The 20,809-nt window shown below is 40.7% G+C and overlaps 1 protein-coding gene across 2 annotated transcripts in view; it reads left to right on the forward strand.

Annotated features, from left to right (window-relative positions):
- SH3BGR (SH3 domain binding glutamate rich protein) overlaps positions 1 to 20,033 on the forward strand; it is a 62,356-nt gene extending 42,323 nt beyond the window's left edge. For both annotated transcript variants that reach the window (XM_012445232.3, XM_012445224.2), the window contains exons 4-7: positions 2,846 to 2,920; positions 4,525 to 4,614; positions 16,198 to 16,330; positions 19,618 to 20,033. In XM_012445232.3, coding sequence (XP_012300655.1) covers positions 2,846 to 2,920; positions 4,525 to 4,614; positions 16,198 to 16,296 — 264 coding nt within the window. In that variant the 3' untranslated portion in view covers positions 16,297 to 16,330; positions 19,618 to 20,033. The remainder of the gene's footprint in view (positions 1 to 2,845; positions 2,921 to 4,524; positions 4,615 to 16,197; positions 16,331 to 19,617) is intronic.
- Positions 20,034 to 20,809: the final 776 nt, after the last annotated feature.

Consider the following 20,809-nt stretch of genomic DNA (forward strand, 5'->3'; position numbering starts at 1 on the left):
TAAGGTTTTTTTTTTGAGTAAGGATCTTGGTCTGTCACCCAGGCGGGAGTGCAGTGGCATAATCATGGCTCTTGATCTTAGCCAAAAGGCTGAGAAGCAATATAATCATGACTCACTGCAGCCTCAGACTCCTGGGCTCAGGCAGTCCTCTTGTCTTAGGTTCCCAAGTAGCTGGTACTATGGGCATACATCACCATGTCTTGCTAATAAAAATTTTTTTTTTAGAGAAAGGATCTTGCTATGTTGCCCAGGCTAGTCTCGAACTCTTGGCCTCAAGTGATCCTCCCACCTAGGCCTCCAAAGTGTTGGGATTGCATATTTAAGCCACCATGCCCTTTCTCAAAAGTCTAAATAAAATATTAGCAAAATATATTCAGAAGTGAATTAAAGATAATTTACCATCATCAAACAATTTATTCAGTTGCCATAATTCATTACGTGAACTGATTAATGGAGAAAAACCATATGATTGCACCTATAAATGCCAAAAAGGTATTTGATATAATTTATCAGATATTTCTAGTTAAGAATGGATTAAAATATAAGTAGAAGGAAACAACTTCAGATATAAAATACATTTATCAGAAGGCAATTATAAGTATCATAATGAACCATGCAATACTGAAGCATTTCTATTAAAATTAGAAGCAAGATAGGCATGCCTATCATCACCAAATTATTAAGCATTGTTTTAAGAGCTGTAGTTATTGTAATAATGTAATAACATGTAATAAGTCTTATGTATATGACATAGATAAAATTTAAAAATTATCTTCATTTGCATATGATATAATTGCATGCCTAGAAATCTTTAAAACTCCAATGAAATTCATTAGAATTGATAAGATAGTTTATTAAGTTTCTAGATGAAAGAAAAATATGCAAACATTTGTAGGTTTTGTTTACATCAATAATTATACGTAGTAAGTTAAAATGTAAGAAGGAAAAATATCCCATTAATGATAGTGATAGTCTATAAAATGTTTAGGAATAAATTTATCAAGAAACATACAGGGACTCTATGAAGAACAAATTAATTTTATTCTGAAGGACACTGACAAATATTGAAGAAAAAACCTGCAGTGTTCCTGGTTGGAATGATTTAACAATAAGGAATGAAAATTTCTAAATTTATAAATGTTTAGTGCTATTTAAATCAGAATCCTATTTTTTAACTTTTGGAACTAAGAAACATTATCTTAAAATGTATTCAGAATAGTAAATGTCTGAGAGGAGCCAAGAAAATTTTGAAAAAGACTTTGTGTAACAACTTGACTTTCCAGATATTAAAATATACCCTATAAGCTACCCTATAATATACAGTGATAAAAGTAGTAGTATATTGGCCTTGGAACTAATACATACTTTATATGTATATCTGAGAAATATATTTATATGTTTATATAAAATATTTTAATTTTAATTTTCATTTGTATCAGTATTTATATATAGGATAGCATAGAAACAGCAATTTATATATATATTATAATAGATGGCAAATACATAATCTTAATTCAATGGGAAATGATGGTTTATATATAATACAGGCATAATTTGCCATCTATCTAGAAGAAAACAAATGTAGACATCGACTCTACATCATACGCTAGAGTAAATTCCAGATGGATTAAAGCTCTAGATATTAATAACAATATAAAGTGATAGAAGTATATTTTAGAAAATAAAAATTAGATAAATTTGTTCATATAAAGACTAAAAACAAAAAAATACAACAAAATCTGTAAAACTGTAGACTGGAGAAAAACATTTGTAACATAACAAAGGGCTAAAATTTCTAATATAGAAAGATACTCTAAAAATTGATGATAAAGGACAAACAACTCAAGTAAAAATGATCAGTGCATTCACTGCAATGTCTACAAAAAAGAAAACATCAAATAAAATGGACAAAACCTATGAAGACAGTTATCTGAAGAGGAAATAGAAATAGCTAAAAATTTATGAAAAATATGCCCTGTTTCCAATAATGAGAAACATATAAATGAAACAGAAAATGAAATTCTATTTTCTCCTCAACATATTAGTAAACATTAGAAATAACAAACATCTTCACTGGTTATGAGGATAAAGGAGAAGGGGACATTCAAATATTGCTGTGGGGATATGAATTGCTGCCACCTTTTTGAAAATGAATAAGAATAACCTCACATTTTATTCAGTTTAGTATGGTGTTCTTTGTAGTGGAAGAAACAAACAAACATTTGGAGCACGCATTGATTGGCGAGTGCTTGAATAAATTATTATATATTTAATATGAAGCAGATGTTAAAAAGAATGATTCAATAGGATCATATGAATTAACCTGGACAAATGTCCATGGTACATTGGGCTAGAAATGAAGTCGTGCATACTGTGTTCCTATTTCTGTTTCAAAACCACAAAAACAAAAGAAAAATGATAACCAATTCCACCCTAAAATAGTCTTTATGTATTAGGATACAGAGGTACCCTATCACATTTTTAATACTGATTATCACAGGAGGGTGAGATTGGAGGGTGTATATATGACTTAATTTGCTCCCACGAGCTTGCAGTACCTCTGTAATTAAAAATATCCTGATATTTTAAAAGGCTGGGACCCATTTTGTAAATTAAAAGAGCATCAGGGAGGAGGTGTAGACCTAGTTCTTCCCCTAACTCACAATGTGACATTTTCTGCCTTTATTTTCCTGTCTCTGAAGTGTGGGTGGTAATGACTGCCCTCCCTACTTAGTGAAGATAAAATGAAGGATGAAGACAAATATAGTTTGAATAGTTAAGACATTGAAATGCAAGCTATTGTCCTCAAGAAAATTCTCAAACACTCTCACTTTACATAATGCAGGTGACAAAATCACCCGAAGAAGCATCGTCCCTTCCCAATGGTGATGTAGTGGGAGAGGCACCCAGCACCACAGAGGTAAGCACTGGTGTCTTAAGCCGTATTCCCCATGTCAGTTTCCTCGAGTGTCTATTTCCTCAAGAATGTCTACCTGGTCCTAATCTGTCTCTCTCTCTCTCTCTCTCTCTCTCTCTCTCTCTCTGGTCCTACTCTCTCTCTCTCTCTCCCCCTCTCCCCATCTCCCCATCCATCTATCATCTATCTATTATCTATCCATCTATCATCTGTATCTATCCATCTGTATTAGTCTACTTTCATACTGCTATAAAGAACTGCCCAAGACTGGGTAATTTATAAAGGAAAGAGGTTTAGTTGACTCACAGTTCAGCATAACTGGGGAAGTCTCAGGAAACTTATACGATCATGGCAGAAGGTGAAGGGGAAGCAAGGCACCTTCTTCACAAGGTAGCAGGAAGGAGAAATGCCAAATGAAGAGGAGGGAAGCACCTCTTATAAAACCATCAGATCTTGTCAGAACTCACTCACTATCACAAGAACAGCATGGGGGAAACTGCCCCATGATTCAGTTACCTCCACTGGTCTCTCTCGACATGTGGGGATTATGGTGATTATGGGAATTATAATTCAAGATGAGATTTGAGTGGGGACACAAAGCCTAACCATATCATCCATCTATCCATCCATATCCGTCATCTATCCATCATCCATCTGTCCATCATCCATCCATCCATCCATCATCCATCCATCCATCCATCATCCATCCATCCATCATCCATCCATATCCATCATCCATCCATCCATCCATATCCATCCATCCATATCCATCATCCATCTGTCCATCATCCATCCATTCATATCCATCCATCCATCATCCATCCGTCCATCATCCATCCATCATCCATCCATCCATCCATCCATATCCATCCATCCATCATCCATCCATCCATATCCATCATCCATCCATCCATCCATATCCATCATCCATCCATCCATCATCCATCCATCCATATCCATCATCCATCTGTCCATCATCCATCTGTCCATCATCCATCCATCCATCCATCCATATCCATCCATCCATCCATCCATCCATCCATCCATCCATCTGCCTACCTGCCTATCCATCTGTCCATCCATCCACCCATTCGTCCTTCCATCCGTTTGTTTACATATCTGTCTCTTTACATTATCCATCCATCCATCCATCCATCCATCCATCCATCCATTCATCCATCCAAGCATCCATCCATATATCCATCTATGTATGTTTACCTGTCTACTTTATATATCTACCTTATCTATCTTCTTAATTTTTAATCTCTAAAATTACAAGCCTCCATCCATACAAGTGATAGAAAACACTGTGTAAAGAAAGAATTCTTTGAATTTCTCCTCATCAGCCTGAAGTGGGTGAATTGAAGCTCCTCACTTAGACAGTTTGTTGCCCTGCAATGCACATAGGTTGGATCTTTGACTTATCCCAGTCAACATTTTGTGGTTTAGAGATCCTATGCTCTAGTTGCTAAGTGACCTAATGAATGGGCAGTCTGTGTTTGCTTCATTTATATACCATGTGTCTAAATAAGAAAGCCACAGGATGTGTGGCTTATTTTTTTTTTTTTTTGTGGGGAGCTCATATCCTGGGTTTCCTTTGTGACCAGGGATCAGAGAAGGCCGAAGAAGAAGAAACTGAGGCACAAAAAGAGGGCAGTGAAGATGCGGGCAATCTCTCTGAAGCCCAGGAGAAGAATGTGAGTGTTCACTTTTTCACAGCAGTTTGACTGGATTCACTGCTGTTCAATAGAGACTTTTACAGGGCTTGTACAACTTGACTCTGGGCACAAGCAATGAGAAAGAGTGAGAAGCTGAGAGTTCAGCCAGGGAGGAAGCAGGTAGTTTCCACTGATGTGTTCAGCACTGGGGTCCCGGTGCAGAGTCTAAAGGGAAGACAAAGGAAGGAGCCTGAACCTGGGCCTGGAGGGAGCCGGCTAGTCAAGGCTTGGAGAATTTGCTGTGGTGTTGTTATGGCTAGGTTAGGTGCATGCTCTTTATAAACAAAGGACCTTTCTGCTTGGTCATGATTAACGACAGACTCCTAGCTTACAGCCACCCAGGAGCCCTGCCCAGTGGGGAAACAGAGCTAAGGGGGTGCAGTATATCTGGGGCAAGACAACAGGAACTTGAAGATAACAGGAACTCCTTGGGGAGGGAAACTGACACTCAGTTAACATAAGTTCAGTTAGGAAAATAGCAGATCCTGGTGAAGTCACACTATTAATTCTAAAGGGGTTCCCATGTAGAAGCAGCGGATAAGGAGTGGGCAGTGTTGGGGGAGACTGTGGTTCTGTGAGTGCCAAGCTGAGATGATGGGGGACGGGATGGGCCACTTATTCAAGGAGTTCTGAAAACGTGCTGGGAAGCCAGGTGCCAAGGAAGGAGCCTGGTGGGGCTGGGAATGGGGCGCAAGCATGGGTCTGGGCCTCCTTGGAGGAGAATCTCAGAAGCCTTCTCCATTGGGTCAGTTGTAGCAAAGACTGTTTTTTAAACTCTGATGGTTTGCTAATTTATTTATTCCAGGAGAGGTGCGAGAGCTTTTACATGAGTTGGACCCTCATTCAGCAGATAGAATGTAGCTAGAAAAGGGCTAAGACCCCCATCCACACTATGGGAAAAGGGATGTGGGGCTGGGCATTGATTTGTCTTTACCTTAAAGAATTTAAATTAGGAGGGGCTAGGGCAGGAACTTCCCTGATATATAATAGACTTATATTTGAAGTAGACTGCTATTTCAAAATGTTGATATTACAATTCTGAAGTTTTTGTTTTAAAGAAAGACAAATCTTCAATCTTAACCTAGAAGTTAGATGGTGTTTCATGGCAGCCTAAATAATACTTTAAAAATTAAATATAGTGACAATTTCATTATCTTTTAATTAAAAAATGTTTCACAATTTGAACTTTGCATGAGTTGCCTAATGTACCCTTAAAGTCATATTGATTAATACTTTGATGTTGAGTTTGCTTCTTTTAAGACACAGAGACAAAGGTGAAAAGCATTATACCTAGCCCCTTTCTCCCATGAGACCAGAAGGAAGGTAGCATTTTTATAATCAGATCCTACCTCCTGTAGCCAGGGTGGGCTTTGCTTCAGCTTCTCAGGCACTGGGGTGGGTTGGTTCTATGAAGTGATGAGTCACCCAGCTTGGATGTTCTCTTTGTTACTACTTTTTAAAATTGTGAGTCCTTGACAAAGTAAATTACAATCTTGTGAATCCTGATGAGAATTAAAAAATCATTTTTGTTATTGTTGTGTGGGCTATGATGAAGAAATGACCATAAGTGAAAAATATTTTTATTTTAGATGGCTATATTACTAACATCATATTATCCAACTCACTTTTCAACTCTTTAATACTATTTATTCTACAGAAAGATGGATTTTGACGTTTTCCCATTTGAAAACCAACACCTGCTCTTTGACTTACTTTAATTCAATTAAGTGAGAAAACCCCCACATGATTGTCAGTAAACTGATGAAAAATGATGTAAAAACATGATTAACCTTCTTGAGTATATGTGAAAATAGGCTGAACGTTAAAATTTAAAAAGGAGACAAACACTGCTTAGATATTTAGGATGCTTGCATTTTGTGCTTCAAGAACCTACTGGTTTGTTTTGATGGTCTTTGGTTTGTTGTTAAAAGCTGAGATGGGTCTGGGGCGTGCCTCACACCTATAATCCCTGCACTTTGGAAGGCCGAAGTGGGCAGATGACTTGAGGTCAAGAGTTTCAGACCGGCCTGGCCAACATGATAAAATCCTGTCTCTACTAAAAATTCAAAATTAGCTGGGTGTAGTGGTACATGCCTATAGTCCCAGCTATTTGGGAAGCTGAGGTGGGAGGATTGTTTGAACCCAGGAGGCGGAGGTTGCAGTGAACTGAGAGTGCACCACTGCACTCCAGCCTGGGTGATAGAGTCAGACCCCTGTCTTAAAAAAAAAAAAAAAAAAAAAAAAGCTGAGCTGGGAGGATATCGTGGGCTATTTGTAAGGGCATCACTCCTCCCAGGGCACCCCAGGCACAGATAGGCTGGTAGGGAATCAGAAAGACAAGGAGGAGTTCTGTGTGTCTTGAACATTGATTTTGAAAGTACAAGACACATCCTCGTAGTTTCACGTGAGTATGACACCTCAGATAAATCCAAGGCTTTAAAACTCCTGGCTCTGTTGAAAGCATCTTGAGGTGACTTCTTTTTCTCCTCTTGGCTCACTGTGGTTAGACTGTGGCTCTCCCCTGGGCTTCCCTCCTTAACCAACATGCTGTGTTGGATATAATGTTTAGAATATTATGGGTCCACAAATGGGTCCACATTTGGTTCCTAAGACTTCCGGGCCAGGAATGTCACCTTCCTTTATTTCTTTAAAGTCCCTCTCTCTGCTCCATGTCCCCACCTCATGGCTGGCAGGAGCTTCTAGCTGGGTGGGGGTGTTTTGAAGACCCTGCCCTCCTGAGGGTCTCACAGCCATCTGGGGTCGTTAGTGGTGACTGGGCAGGGAATGGGTGCTGGTTATTTGTCTGCAGTGGTGTTTCTGCTGTCTTTTGGCACGGGCCAGGCCCTCTGCTCTGGCTGGACACAGACCGGCCTGTCACAGTGCTGGCCTTCTGACCATGGACGCTGCTGCCTGTGCAGAGTGACTGGTGCTACTGAAATGCCCCAGCAGTCCCTGACTCTGTTTCTGTGTGTGAGCAGGGCCTGGGCAATATCCCTCCTGGAAAACCCTTCTTTCCTCCCCAGTCTGGCCACCTCTGTCTTGCCAATTCCAAGCTCGAGCCCCAAGCTCTTTTTTTTTCGGGGACCACCTAGCTTTATCACCCCATTAGCCTAGGGTTTTGAAAGCCAAGCCTACACTTTCTTCCTTGGGGGTGGAAAGCCAGAACAAATAGGTGGCACGTGGGAAGAGAAAATAACTCTCACTCTGACCTCTCCACCCCTCAGCTTTGTGTAGCACAAAGAACAAGTCACAATTCATATCCTGGCTTTCAGCCATGCTCATGAGAAGGAATGAAAACGGTTTTAAACATTTTATTCTGAAATAGCTATAGACTCACAGGAAGTTTAAAGAATAATAAGAGTCTTGTGTGCCCTTCACCCAGTTTCCCCAAGGGTTGACATCTCATCTGGCTTTAGTACAATAATGAAACCAGAAATGCGACCCGTTGGTGCGTTTCTGTAACTAGATGACAAACCAGACCAAGTTTCTACCTTTTTAAAAAACCTGCCTTCATTTGTGTGTTAAAAACAATTGTAATGTGTGCAGTAAGAACATAAAACAAGCAAAAACCTTTCTCCAGCACCTGGTAATGTTGAGTGATAAACCAGGTAAGTGCCTAAGTCAGGGGCATGCTCATCTGATCTCTGCTATTAAACATGCACACTCAACACACACTTGTAGGCACTCCTACAATTCCATTTATTGGAAAGGAATATTTACCTAATGTTTGACATTGATTAAAACAGTCAACAGAAATGGAAACAAAAACTGTTATCTTCTTTAATGATAGGACCACCTCCCCAACCTCCAGGGTTCTTAAACACAAGATGCCAAGATGTCAGTTCTCTCCTTGGTAATGGATTGAGGCAGGAGGACTTGGGAGGTCAGGAGGGTGAACACTGGAAAGACCATTCCTTCATCCCTAGGAAGATCTTACCTGTAACTTTAGGAAATAGGGGAACTCATGGAGCCTGCTGGCCTCATGACCCAGGGGAGGGGTGAGGGGCTAAGGAACCGTTGCCTCAGGAGTAAAGGAGGAAAACAGAAAGTCAGTTCAGCTTCTGGGCATTCTCTAAGAAACAAATTGCAGGCTGGGACATCATGAGAACTTTAGAAAATACTGGAAATGTTGGCACCTTGTGCAGGTTTGGTTTGTGTTTTTGATATACAATTATTTAAAATTGTATGTTTTGTCAACCTGTCATCCTGTCTGAAAGTCATAGGGCCCTTGCTTGACAGACAACATGATTATGGACTGTAATCACCCCTCTTGGCTTCCCCCAATAGCAGTCTTGAGAAAAGTTTCAAGGGGCAAACATTGGTATAGGTTTGTGGGAGGAGTCATGGGTCTCTCAGGCTGGGTCCCTGGAGTGCCTGAAGCTCAAGAGGACTCTGGCTCTGTCCTCTCCTCTCCAGCTGCTCTGAGGCTGGCTGCCCTTGCAGGTCACGCTGGGCCAGCCCTTTGCTATCCCCCACGCCTGCCACCTGTCCCCACTGAACGCTGCCTGGCACTCAACACCACTGACACCTGTCCTTAGTTCTGGCCACGCACTACCTCTGCAGTCTGCTTTTCTGGCCAAGTTTCCAACAAAAATAGCTGCTGTGGAAGGTTCTAAGACTTCCCACTTCTGAGGTTTCTTTCTTCTGGCTTTCTCTGAAAAACAAGGTGAAATTACTTTAAGGTGTATGCTTCCTCAAATGATAATTATGTGAGATCTTGGCTTAATTGACCAGGTGATTATAATTATCTTAAAAAAATGCTTTGTGAATATAATTACTTGCCAACTATGAAAGTCAATTCAAGCATTTTACATAGATGACCTTAAAGATATGCCTAATTCCAATACTTTATAATTCTATGAGCCAAGGTTGGAAGTTAATTATTTTTATTTATTTATTTAGGTTTATTTATTTATTTATTTATTTTTCCAAGACAGAGTCTTGCTCTGTTGCCCAGGCTGGAATGCAGTGGCAGGATCTTGGCTCACTGCAACCTCCACCTCCTGGGTTCAAGCGATTCTTCTTCCTCAGTCTCCCGAGTAGCTAGGATTACAGGTGCCCACCACCATGCCCAGCTAATTTTTATATTTTTAGAGACAGAGTTTCACTGTGTTGGCTTGGCTGGTCTAGAACTCCTGATTTGATTCACCCACCTCAGCCTACCAAAGTACTGGGATTACAAGTGTGAGCCACTGTACCCAGCCTTTTATTTTTTTAGAGACAGAGTCTCAGTCTATCACCCAGGCTGGAGTGCAGTGGCACAATCATAGTAGGCTTGAGTTATCCTTCCACATCAGCCTCCTGAGTAGCTGAGACATAGATGCAGGCCACCACACCCACCTAATTTTTATACTTTTTGTAGAGATGGGGTCTTGCTGTGTTGACCAGGCTGGTCTCAAACTTCTGGCCTCAAGTGATCCTCCCTCCTCAGCCTCCTAAACTGTTGGGTTTACAGGCATGTGCCACCACACCAGCCATTATTTTTAAAACAAATATATCCCACCTCATTCTAAGGGGGATTTGAAGCTGAGCTGGAGTAGCGTTACGTAAATGCATTCATTCAACATTTTATGGACAGATTGAGTGCTGCCACATGCCAGGCAGGATTCCATAAACTGTGGAGGGAGCAAGGAAAATGACAGAGTCACTGCTCCCACAGAGCTTATGTTCTGGGAGAGCTTGTGATGGTAATATCCAAAGTTCTTCCAGGCTTACTTGTCCTTTCAAGGCTAAGTATTTTTATACCTTCTCTGAGCAATTACTTTCCCTGCTTAACATATCTTTTAAGAAATTAAGGTCAATTAAAATGTTGTTAAAGAGTGCTAGGGGCTGGGCGTAGTGTCTCACACCTGTGATCCCAGCACTTTGGTAGGCTGAAGTGGGTGAATCGCCTGAAGGTCAGGAGTTTGACCAGCCTGGCCAGCATGGTGGAACCCTGTCTCTACTAAAAATACAGAAAATTAGCTGGGTGTGTTGGCGGGCACCTATAATCCCAGCTACTCGAGAGGCTGAGGCAGGAGAATCACTTGAACCCAGGAGGCGGAAATTGCAGTGAGCTGAGATTGTGCCATCGCACTCTAGTCTGGGCAACAAGAGCAAAACTTCATCTCAAAAAAAAAAAAAGAGTTCTGGGTTCCTCCGTAGTTTTGCTAGCTAACTATGAAAGTTGAAACTTATATTCTTATAAGACTTCCTACTGCCCCCCAGGCTCGCTCTACGGTTGACCTTATTTTTAATAGTGTATATCTGGTTAATTCATTTGTTTCAGCTGAATATAGTTAATAAAAATAATTGGATTTAGAAGAATGTAAAACTCTACATAATCAATAATTCTATGCTACATATAATGAATTTTAATCTGATCCTATGTGAAGAAGAAGAAAATTAATGTTCTTTGAGATCCAAAGAGTTACTAACAGATTTCAAGTGTTCCTCTATCCAATCATGAACACATATTTATTGAGCTTGTTTGCTGGTTCCAGACAGTGGCCTGGAGTGGCCAGACATTTCCCAGAGATCCAAAAATGAATAAGACACAGGTTATACCCCTAAACACACAGACTAGTGAGGGAGACAGATAAGTAAATTTGTGATTATGGGAGCAAATGAGAAGGTCCTTAACTCAGCCTTGTGGGTTAGGAAAGTCTCCTTGGAAATGTATAGAGCATATCCTGGAAGGCGTGGCCAATGTGAGAAAATTGCATGTGACTCAGGATGGCTGAGATAGAGTGATGCGGGATGAGGCCAGAGGGGTATGCAGAGCCAGACGGCTTTTTCACTCTTCTAAGGAGGCGTGTTAGTCTCTTCTCATACTGCTAATGAAGACATACCTGAGACTGGATAATTTATAAAGGAAAGAGGTTTAATAGACTTACAGTTCCATATGGCTGGGGAGGCCTCACAATCATGGCAGAAGGCAAAGGAGAAGCAAAGACATGTCTTACATGGTGGCAAACAAGAGGGCTTGTGCAGGGGAACTCACATTTACAAAACAATCAGATCTTATTCACCACCACAAGAACAGTATGGGGGAAACCCCCATGATTCAGTTATCTCCACCTGGCCCCACCCTTGACACGTGGGGATTATTGCAATTCAAGGTGAGATTTGGGTGGCGACACAGCCAAACCCTGTCAGGAGGGTAGAGTATCTTGAGGAGATGGAAGTTTCTGAAGATGAGGGTAGCACAGTAAGGTTGGTTGCTTTTTGGAATGATCTCCCTGGCTGCAGTCTGGAGCACAGATTGCAGATGAGAAAGACAAGAAGAGGTGATAATCACTCCTTAGGAGCTTCCTTCAGCAATCCAGTGAGCAAAGATGGCAGTCATGGCAGAGGAGGGGTGGGACAAGGGCAGGATTAGGCAGGATTAAAGAAGCACGATCAATACGTCACTGTGAAAGCAACACCTGGATTTTGCAACAAGTGTCAGACTCTTCTCCTGCACATTAGTTGAGTGCCAAAACTCGGGGTGTCACCAGTGGCGGTTAACGTAGAGATTAGTTTGAAGATTCCTAGTGCCGAAAAAATCCTCTTGGCCTGATTCAGACCTGGCCAGCACTGTCAAGCTTTCAAGTTCAGTGCCCGTCTCAGAAATATGAAGGTGTTGTTCTGGAAATGGCTAAAAACATGATGTTGGGCCAGGAGATGTGGGAGTGTGTTGGACTATCTATAACTTGCCTGCTGTGATTTTAAAAATTTTATTTTATAGACAGGGTCTTATTCTGTCACCCAGGCTGGAGTGCAGTGGCACAATCAGAGCTCACTACAGCCTCAAACTCCTGGGCTCAAGTGATCCTCCTGCCTCTGCCTACGGATACCTGGCTAATTTTTAACATGTTTTGTAGAGATGGGGGAGGGTATCTTGCTATGTTGCCCAGGCTGGTCTTGAACTCCTGGTCTCAAGTGATCTTCCCATGTTGGCCTTCCAAAGCGCTGGGATTACAGGCATGAGTCGTTGCACTCTGCTACCTTCTGTGATTTTGATTTTTCCATTATTAATCTTGAGAGGCAGCCTGGTAGTGTAAGAAGAACACTTAATTAGGAATCAGTAGACTTGCAGTGAGTCCTGATGGTGTTGACTCCTTGTCCTGTGACCTTTGGCTTTGGCAAATGACTTCCCTGTGTGGCCTCAGTGTCCTCATCTGTCTAAACATGGTGCTGGGTGGAGAACGTATATGACCGAAAGATCACATTCAGTGCCCCCTGTCGATGATTCCCTGAGGTCACTGCCTGAGTTGTGAGACATTGGGAATTTTTAGGGACTGCTCTTAAGAACCACATCTCTCTATTTAATTAAAGAAACTGTGGCACTCTGGCTCCAGGGGGGCTTATTGGACCATTCTGGGAAGTGATGGAAAAGCTTGCTTTCTTCTTAGAGGCATGTTTAGAAGATATAACCTGGTTCTCTTGCTTTGATCTGGAGGAAATAGAAATTCCAGTGAGTTGGTGGCTTATACAATAGATACCTATTTGAGCCTTGGGTGACCCTACCCACTCTTACCTTGCAAGTTTCTTTCTTTACCCAGAAATCAGTAATTACTATGTGATTCAGAAATATTACCATTTTGTTCTCATAGAGGAAAAATTTAGACCTACTTTTATTAATTTGCTCAAACCTGAAGTAAAGACATAGTTATAAGGGCATAAAGTCAGAAAAGACATTTTTGTTCAAATTTGTGAATTGCTTGCATATAGTCTGAATTTTGCCAGATAGCACTATCAATCTTTGGTATGCTTTCGAAATAGAATTGAATGTATTACTAAGCAGTATTAATAATTAATTACATTTTCTCAGGAGTACAAATGATGGGAAACTGTCTTTACTCTCACAATTATTTTAAGAGCTTGAAATATAATGTATGAAATAAGTAGGGATCACACAGCTATCATATCTTTGCTATTTACATATTTTATGGATAAATTAATGTGTTGTTCATTTTGATTAGCTTATATTTTATTCTAGTTTGCTTGATTTTCAGATTCAACTTCAAATTTACTTGAATTATGTTTTTTTCTTTAATTTTTATTTATGGACATAAGGAAAAAGGAGAGACAGCCACAGAAGAGGTATGGTCTACCATCTTCAACAGCTGTGCTTAATCAGCTTAATAAAAACATCTTTTAGGTGGGAGGATTGTGGCTTTCAGCATGTTCTTAATAACATAAGAGAGGATGCAACCCACACATCCAGAAAATCCTCCTTTAGCCTGCTGAGAAGGGAAGTCAGTTGGAGATAAGTTCGTCCGAGGGAGGTGGAGAGATAAACAGGGCTTGGCTGTGGACCCTATTCTGAGCCCCCTCGGGTGAAGGTGTCTTTGGTGGTTTCTCACTGATGTCAGGCCAGGCCGGGCCACGGCACTGGCTGGAGATACTGCTCCTGCGTGGTAGTTAGTGGTGTTTTCATTGAGGGAGGGATTCCTACCTATGTTTATGTTTTTGGACATCCTTGGATTACTTTATTTTTTTGTTCATTTTTAATTTTTTTGAGATAGCGTCTCACTCTGTTGCCAGGCTGGAGTGCAGTGGTGTGATCTCAGCTCACTGCAACCTCTACCTCCTGGGTTCAAGTGATTTTCCTGTCTCAACCTCCTGGGTAGCTGGGATTACAGGCATACACCACCACGCCTGGCTAATTTTTATGTTTTTAGTAGAGATGGGGTTTCACCATGTTGGCCAGGCTGGTCTCAAACTCCTGATCCCAAGTGATCCACCTGCCTTGGCCTCCCAAAGAGCTGGGATTATGGGCTGGAGCCACCACGCTGGACCTGGATTAATCACTTTTAAATGCTGGGGAACTAACGTAAAATTGTGAACACATGGGTAGGGAGAATAATTTGCTAAGTCACGTGTATCATCTAGATGTTTCAGCACAGGGTCATCAACATTACAGATGATTCCAAATGTCAAAAGGAATCCCTCCAAAGAAACTTCCGTTTATTCTTGAAATTACAAAATTCATGATCTTCATAGAAAATTTAAAAAATGCAGATAAAAGAGGAAAATGAACATAGCTTTTAACCCTGGTTACCCGGAGATAACCACTCTAGCTACACACAGACACACACACACACACACACACACACACACAATCAAATTTTGATGAATGCTCTTGTAATCTTTATTTCATTGACTGTGTCTGTATTTGGGGAGGTAGTAAGTATAGATCTGCTTTACTATTTTAATATCAAACCAACTCCTCTTCTTAGACCTAAAGATTATTTCTAGTATGCTCTATACCATGATTTCTAATTATTTATATATTTCCAATAAGTATTTCTTACATTTCTCTGTTGCTAGGTCAGCTTCAAAATAGAATTTTAAAAATAAGATAAAAACATATTGTTAATTTGGAAGCGATTCCAGATTATATATATAGGCTGCTGATAACTTTTGCTTGAAGAAATTAGCTTGTTACAAGAAAATATAACCAACTTGTGCATTTAACAGCTCACTGTTTGTGATAAAATTTGATTTGCCGAGATGCTTTTTGTATTTGATTCTTCTAACTGGATATAATACCTTCTTAATCTGTAAAGGTTATTTGATGAGAATAGTTTGTTAATATGAGTGGAGACTATATGCTGAGGAGGAATGATATAAACTTTAGAATTAAGGTACCATTCTAAAGCAACATTCCAAATTGAGGAGTCTGTATTTAGAAGGATTTTTTTTTGTGTGTGTGTGTGTGTATGTATGTGTGGTATGTGTAGTGTGGTATATGTGTGATGTATTTATATTTGTGTATGGCGTATGTGGTGTGTGGTTTGTGTGTGTGTGTTAGTGTATTATGTGTGTGGTATGGTGTATATGTGGTATGGAGGGTGTGTGTGTATGTGTGGTACGGTGTGGTGTATGTGTGATATATGTGTATTTGTGTGTAGTGTATGTGATGTGTGTGGTGTAGTATATGTGTGTGTTTGGGGTGTGGTGTGTGTGTGGTGTGGTGTGTGTTTGGTATGTGATGTGTATCTGTGTGGTGTGTGTTTGTGTATGATGTGTGTGTGTTCCGGTGGCAGTGTGTGTGGGGTTGTGTGTGCTGTGTGTCATGTGTGTTTCTGTGGTGCGTGTGGTGTATGTGTGGGCAGTATGTGTGTGGTGTGTGATATTTGTGTGTGGTGTGTATGTGGTGTGTGTTTCTGGATGTGTGTATTTGGGTGGTGTGAGTGGAGTGTGTATGCTGTGTGTCGTGTGTGTTTCTGTAGTGTGTGTGGTGTGTATTTGGGCAGTATGTGTGTGATGTGTGTGGGGTATGTATAGCATGTGTTTGTGTGGCATGTGTAGTGTGTGTATTTGTGTGTTTGTGTGGCATGTGTGTTGTATTTGTGTGGCATGTGTGTTTTGTGTGTGTGCTTGTGTATTGTGTGTGTGTCATGTGTGTTTGGTGTGTATGTTTGTGTGTTGTGTGTATTTGTGTGTCATGTGTTTGTGTGATGTATATGTTTGTGTGTTGTGTGGTGGGGTGTGAGAGGCCCTGACCTCTAGTCCAGCATTTTGCAGTCTTTTTCTCACTGTATCCTTGGCCCTGACCCTTCTTAATATTATTGTAATGTTTGTTAAAATAAGACGGAGGAAATAGCCACGGAGGGCGTGGAAGGGGAAGCTGAGGAGGAGGAGGAAGCTGCAGAAGGAGAAGAAGAGCCAGGAGAAGATGAAGATTCCTAGGCCTTTTCACGCTTCATTTCTTCAACTTTTCCAGGTAGCTACAGAATTCTGTCGTTGAGAACCTGCTAGTTACCATACTGTATTCTGTCTGTGGTACGTTTTGCTTAGTAACAGGAGAAAGTGAATTCCAATTCAGAGCTGTCTGTCTCCTTCCAAAGCCCTGGTCTGCACACCTGACCGGAGGGGACTAGCTCCTTTCTAGAGCTGAGGGGCCGCTGACCTTTCGTGGGTGTGTTTCTTGTGCACTAGGGCACAGAAGGCTGTGGTTGATGGGATTTCTAGGAAGAAGTGCACCTTTGATGCAGGGAAGGCTTTTGTTTTGTATTTACTTCCTCCCCTTCCTCTATATAAACTTTATTTGAGAGAAGACACAGCCAGTTAATCAGCATTTAATACACAGCCAGTTAATCACAATCCTTAATCGGCATTCTATAACCTCAACCCCTCCACTGAACACGTGTACAACCATAGGGGGTGACTACCAATGTTTCAGAATGATGGCAATAAATTATAACCTTAAAATTCACAAAGCTGGTGTTGATTCATGAAAGAAAGTTATCACTGCCACAGGTTTAGTCATAAGTGCTTGATATTCCATTTCCGTTTCTATTAACCAGAACGCTCCTCTAGAAACATTGGGGAACATGGTGAAGTTCCTTTAGGCATCTTTGACAGGTAAACTTTTGCTCTCTTGCAGTTTTAAACTTCCATTGATGATGGAAAATAATTATGTAATTCTTACTAGTTTGATAAGTGCCACATATTAATTGACATGTATTAAGTATTAAAAAGACAATAGACTCTAATAATGAATATTGAGGACATGGATGAATGCTTAAACGTTGTGAGCCATACAGATAGGACAGTATGTGTGAAAATCCCTAAAGACATTAAGTGCATTAGCCGGGCACGGTGGTTCACACCTGTAATCCCAGCACTAGGGAGGCTGAGGCACGAAAATTGCTTGAACCCGGGAGTCGGAGCTTGCAGTGAGCCAAGATCGCGCCACTGCACTCCAGCCTGGGTGACAGAGTAAGACTCTGTCTCCAAAAAAAAAAAAAGACATTAAGTGCTATAAAAATATCTGTTTTTACCTGACATTTGGCAAATACCTAGGTACATGTTATATTATGAATGTGATTGACTTTGAAATGGAATTTGAGGTGGTAGTTTATTCTCTAGGGCAGCAATGCTTATGGTTTTGCTCTGGAGCTATAAGGGTTTTTAAAACAATTTAAATTAAAAAAAATTTTGTCTTTTTACCTCCCATACTATGCCTCCACTGAAAAATTAAGACAGATTTTTCAACTGCTACTCTCAAGAGATTATGATAGAATATGCACTCATTATTCTTTAAATCAGTGACACTTATCAAACCAGTAAGAATTACATAATGATCTTCCCTTGTCAGTAGCAGTTTAAAATTATAAGGCAGCAAATGCTCACTTGTCAAAGATACCTAAAATGACTTCACCATGTTACCCAGGCAGGTCTCCAGTTAAGGTCTGTGATAAAAATTGGTGCCTGTACAAAGAAGGGTGGATAGAAAGGTTTATTTGGAGAAGGAAGAAGAAATCTTTGGTGCTCTTTAAAAATTGGCTGACCAATAGCAATGCTCTTTGCACCAAAGGCCAATTTGAATAGTAGGGACATCCCTTCTTAATAGGCTTATAAATAAAAAGCTAATGTAAAAAAATCACTTCATATATTTTTAAGGCATCTTGGAGCTGGTGAGAGTGGCCATCACAGTTTGTTATTGGGCCGTAAAGGTTTTGTCATTCATTTACTTGAATGACAGAGTGAATGTAGCTCACGATTAGCTGTCTCCCCAGGGAGTTTCTTTCTTGCTCTGGACCCACAGACTTCTACTTTAAGGCCCTCTGCTTGTCACTTGGTTACAATTCCATTTCTAAGGAGTGGGTTGGGACTCATTTTTGAAAAAAGGAAAACTGGCAAGCTTCAGATATTCTACCTGAAGAATGGCAGGAAATGAACAGATGCTGATCTTTATCCTCATACCAGAAACAAAACAAAACAAAGCAAAGCCCACAGTAACAGACTCGTCGGTCCTGTTTAAATCCATGTCTGTTTACTCATATGGAAAGTTCTTTAAAAATCGTGCGGTTTTAATGTTATAATTATAAAGAAATATTGAATGTGAAATGGCACAGCTGAGAGAGAATCTTTAATGTAGACAGATGGCTTCTTTATAGGCCGTTTCCAAAAAAGAAAGAAAAAAAGGCAAGTTACAGCTGTGGCTAGCACATTCTGCCTGTTTCTCTGATGGGTTCTAGTTTGGAATCCAGTCCCTGATAGTCTGTCGTGAGGTCAAAATGCCTGACGGTGAAGGAGTAAACCAGGCAGCAGCCTAAATTCCAGCCCCTGACTCACGCAGAGAGTAACCTTTAAAATGTGGCATGATGATGCAGTCAGGTATTCTGCAAACCATTTGGCTGCCAAAAACCAAACCCATCTCATAGCTCATAGATTATCCATGCATTTTATTTGAAAAGATGATTTTTAGACAGAGCATGGCAATGAATGGAACTATGAAAGAATTCTCATTTCCCATAGTTGGAGAATTGGAGTCAGAATCTTTTTTTTTTTTTGAGATAGGGTCTCACTCTGTCACCCAGGCTGGAGTGCAGTGTGAGATCATGGCTCACTGAAGCTTTGACCTCTCTGGTCTCAGGTGATCCTCCCACCTCAGCCTTTTGAGTAGCTGGGATTACAGACACACAGTGCTATGCCTGGCTAATTTTTGTATTTTTTGTAGAGATGGGGTTTCACCATGCTGCCCAGACTGGTATCGAACTCATAGGCTCAAGTGATCTGCCCGCCTAGGCCTCCCAAAGTGTTGAAATCACAGGTGTGAGCCGCCACATCTGATCTAGAATCTAAATTGATGTTTGAGTCCCAGGGCAAATAATGTCCAATATGAGACTGGATTCTACCTCCCAAAAGATTGCCACTTACTACCTTCCTCTGGTGTAGCCATGAACCATTGAGAGCTCCCCGTCTAGGCCTAAGCTGTAAATTCAGCCTATTTTCCATGAAAGCACAGTGGGAAATTATAATTGGAGATGTTGACTTCCTTATGGTATTTGATGTGTGTTTGTGCAGAGAACAGATATAAACCCGACTTGGTTTAAATTGAGACAAATTTCCTTTCCTCCTTTCAGTGGGGAGCAAATGATGACTAGTGGTTTATGGAATAAAAGGCAACACTTTCCTTTATTGTACGTTAAGTGATAAAGATTGTGGTAAACATTCTGTGTCTTTCTTTAACAGTCTTGCCCTACTATTTGCCTTTTCTGTTAGAAAATGGAAGCTATGAAGCAACATTTCAAATGTCTCTCCACAAACCAAACACATTGGAGTACTTTGGCTTGAAGCTAGCATACCCGGGTTCCCTGAGGACTTGTACTACCTGACCTGGTTAGATGTACATGGATGTATCTCCTGAATCCTATGAAATTAAATGTGAAGACAGTTTATGCATACCTTCAACATTCTTGGCTTGTGAAGATTTTTTTTTTCTTTTTTGCTCTGCACCGCTAGACCATCTTATTAATAATACTCTGAAAAAAATGATTTCACATCACATGGAAGTTCTCTTTGTGATGCAGCAATAGTATTTCTTCAAATGTGCCTCATGCTGCTTATCTCAGAAATAGGTTTGAAAATGAAGTGCTTTCCAGAGAACCATCATATAAATAAAGATTAATAGAAAAATATCTTGTTCCAAGGTGCATCATTTCATTATTTATAGTCTCTGACTGCATGTGCCTGAACTCCGCCTGTCTGTTGCTAAGTCTAAATCTTCAGCAACACTTTTCTGTCTGCGTTGGGATGTGTGCCTTTTATTGCACTGATTATTTGGTCCATGTTTTCAAATTGCATTGATTGTCTCGTAACATCGTATTTTTTATTACACACACGCTGTGCACATCATCTTTGAAGCCTTATCTCACTGTAACTCTATCATCCACTTGTGTGGGGATGATGGCAAGGAGGGATGATGGTAAGAACAGAAATTTGCAACCCAATGCCCTTTACATGTTTCTGAGCTGAAGGGAGTGGCTGCTTCTGTTTCTCCTGCTGTTGATTGATTTGTAGCCATGGCCGCGGAGCCGGGTCCTGTAATTTTTCTTCCTGTTGGCCAGGAGTGTGTGTTCACCTGCAGCTGATTCAGTGCCAATGACTTGTACACCAGGTAGGTTTGATAGCATTTCTCTCCTCACCTGCCCCGCCTCAGTTTACTGTAGATATTTTTTTTCTTGTAAGATTTTGCTGATATTCCCCCCACCCTGCCACCTCCCTGCCTATGTGTGAGTCCTTGTGTTTTTGCAGCAAACATTGCTTCTGTATCGTCAGAAGGGCTGTCTCCTTGCTGTGCTGTTTTCCTGTTTCATGTTAATTATGGCAATTCAACTTAGAGTGGCATAAACTTTCCCCTCTTGAGTCCACCTCTTAATTTTGCAGCTGAGTCTGTTGGTGTCATTTCAGAATG

The sequence above is a fragment of the Aotus nancymaae genome, unplaced genomic scaffold (assembly GCF_030222135.1).
Source record: "Aotus nancymaae isolate 86718 unplaced genomic scaffold, 86718_ANA_hifiasm-v0.15.2.pri h1tg000022l_1, whole genome shotgun sequence".
NCBI lineage: Eukaryota > Metazoa > Chordata > Mammalia > Primates > Aotidae > Aotus > Aotus nancymaae.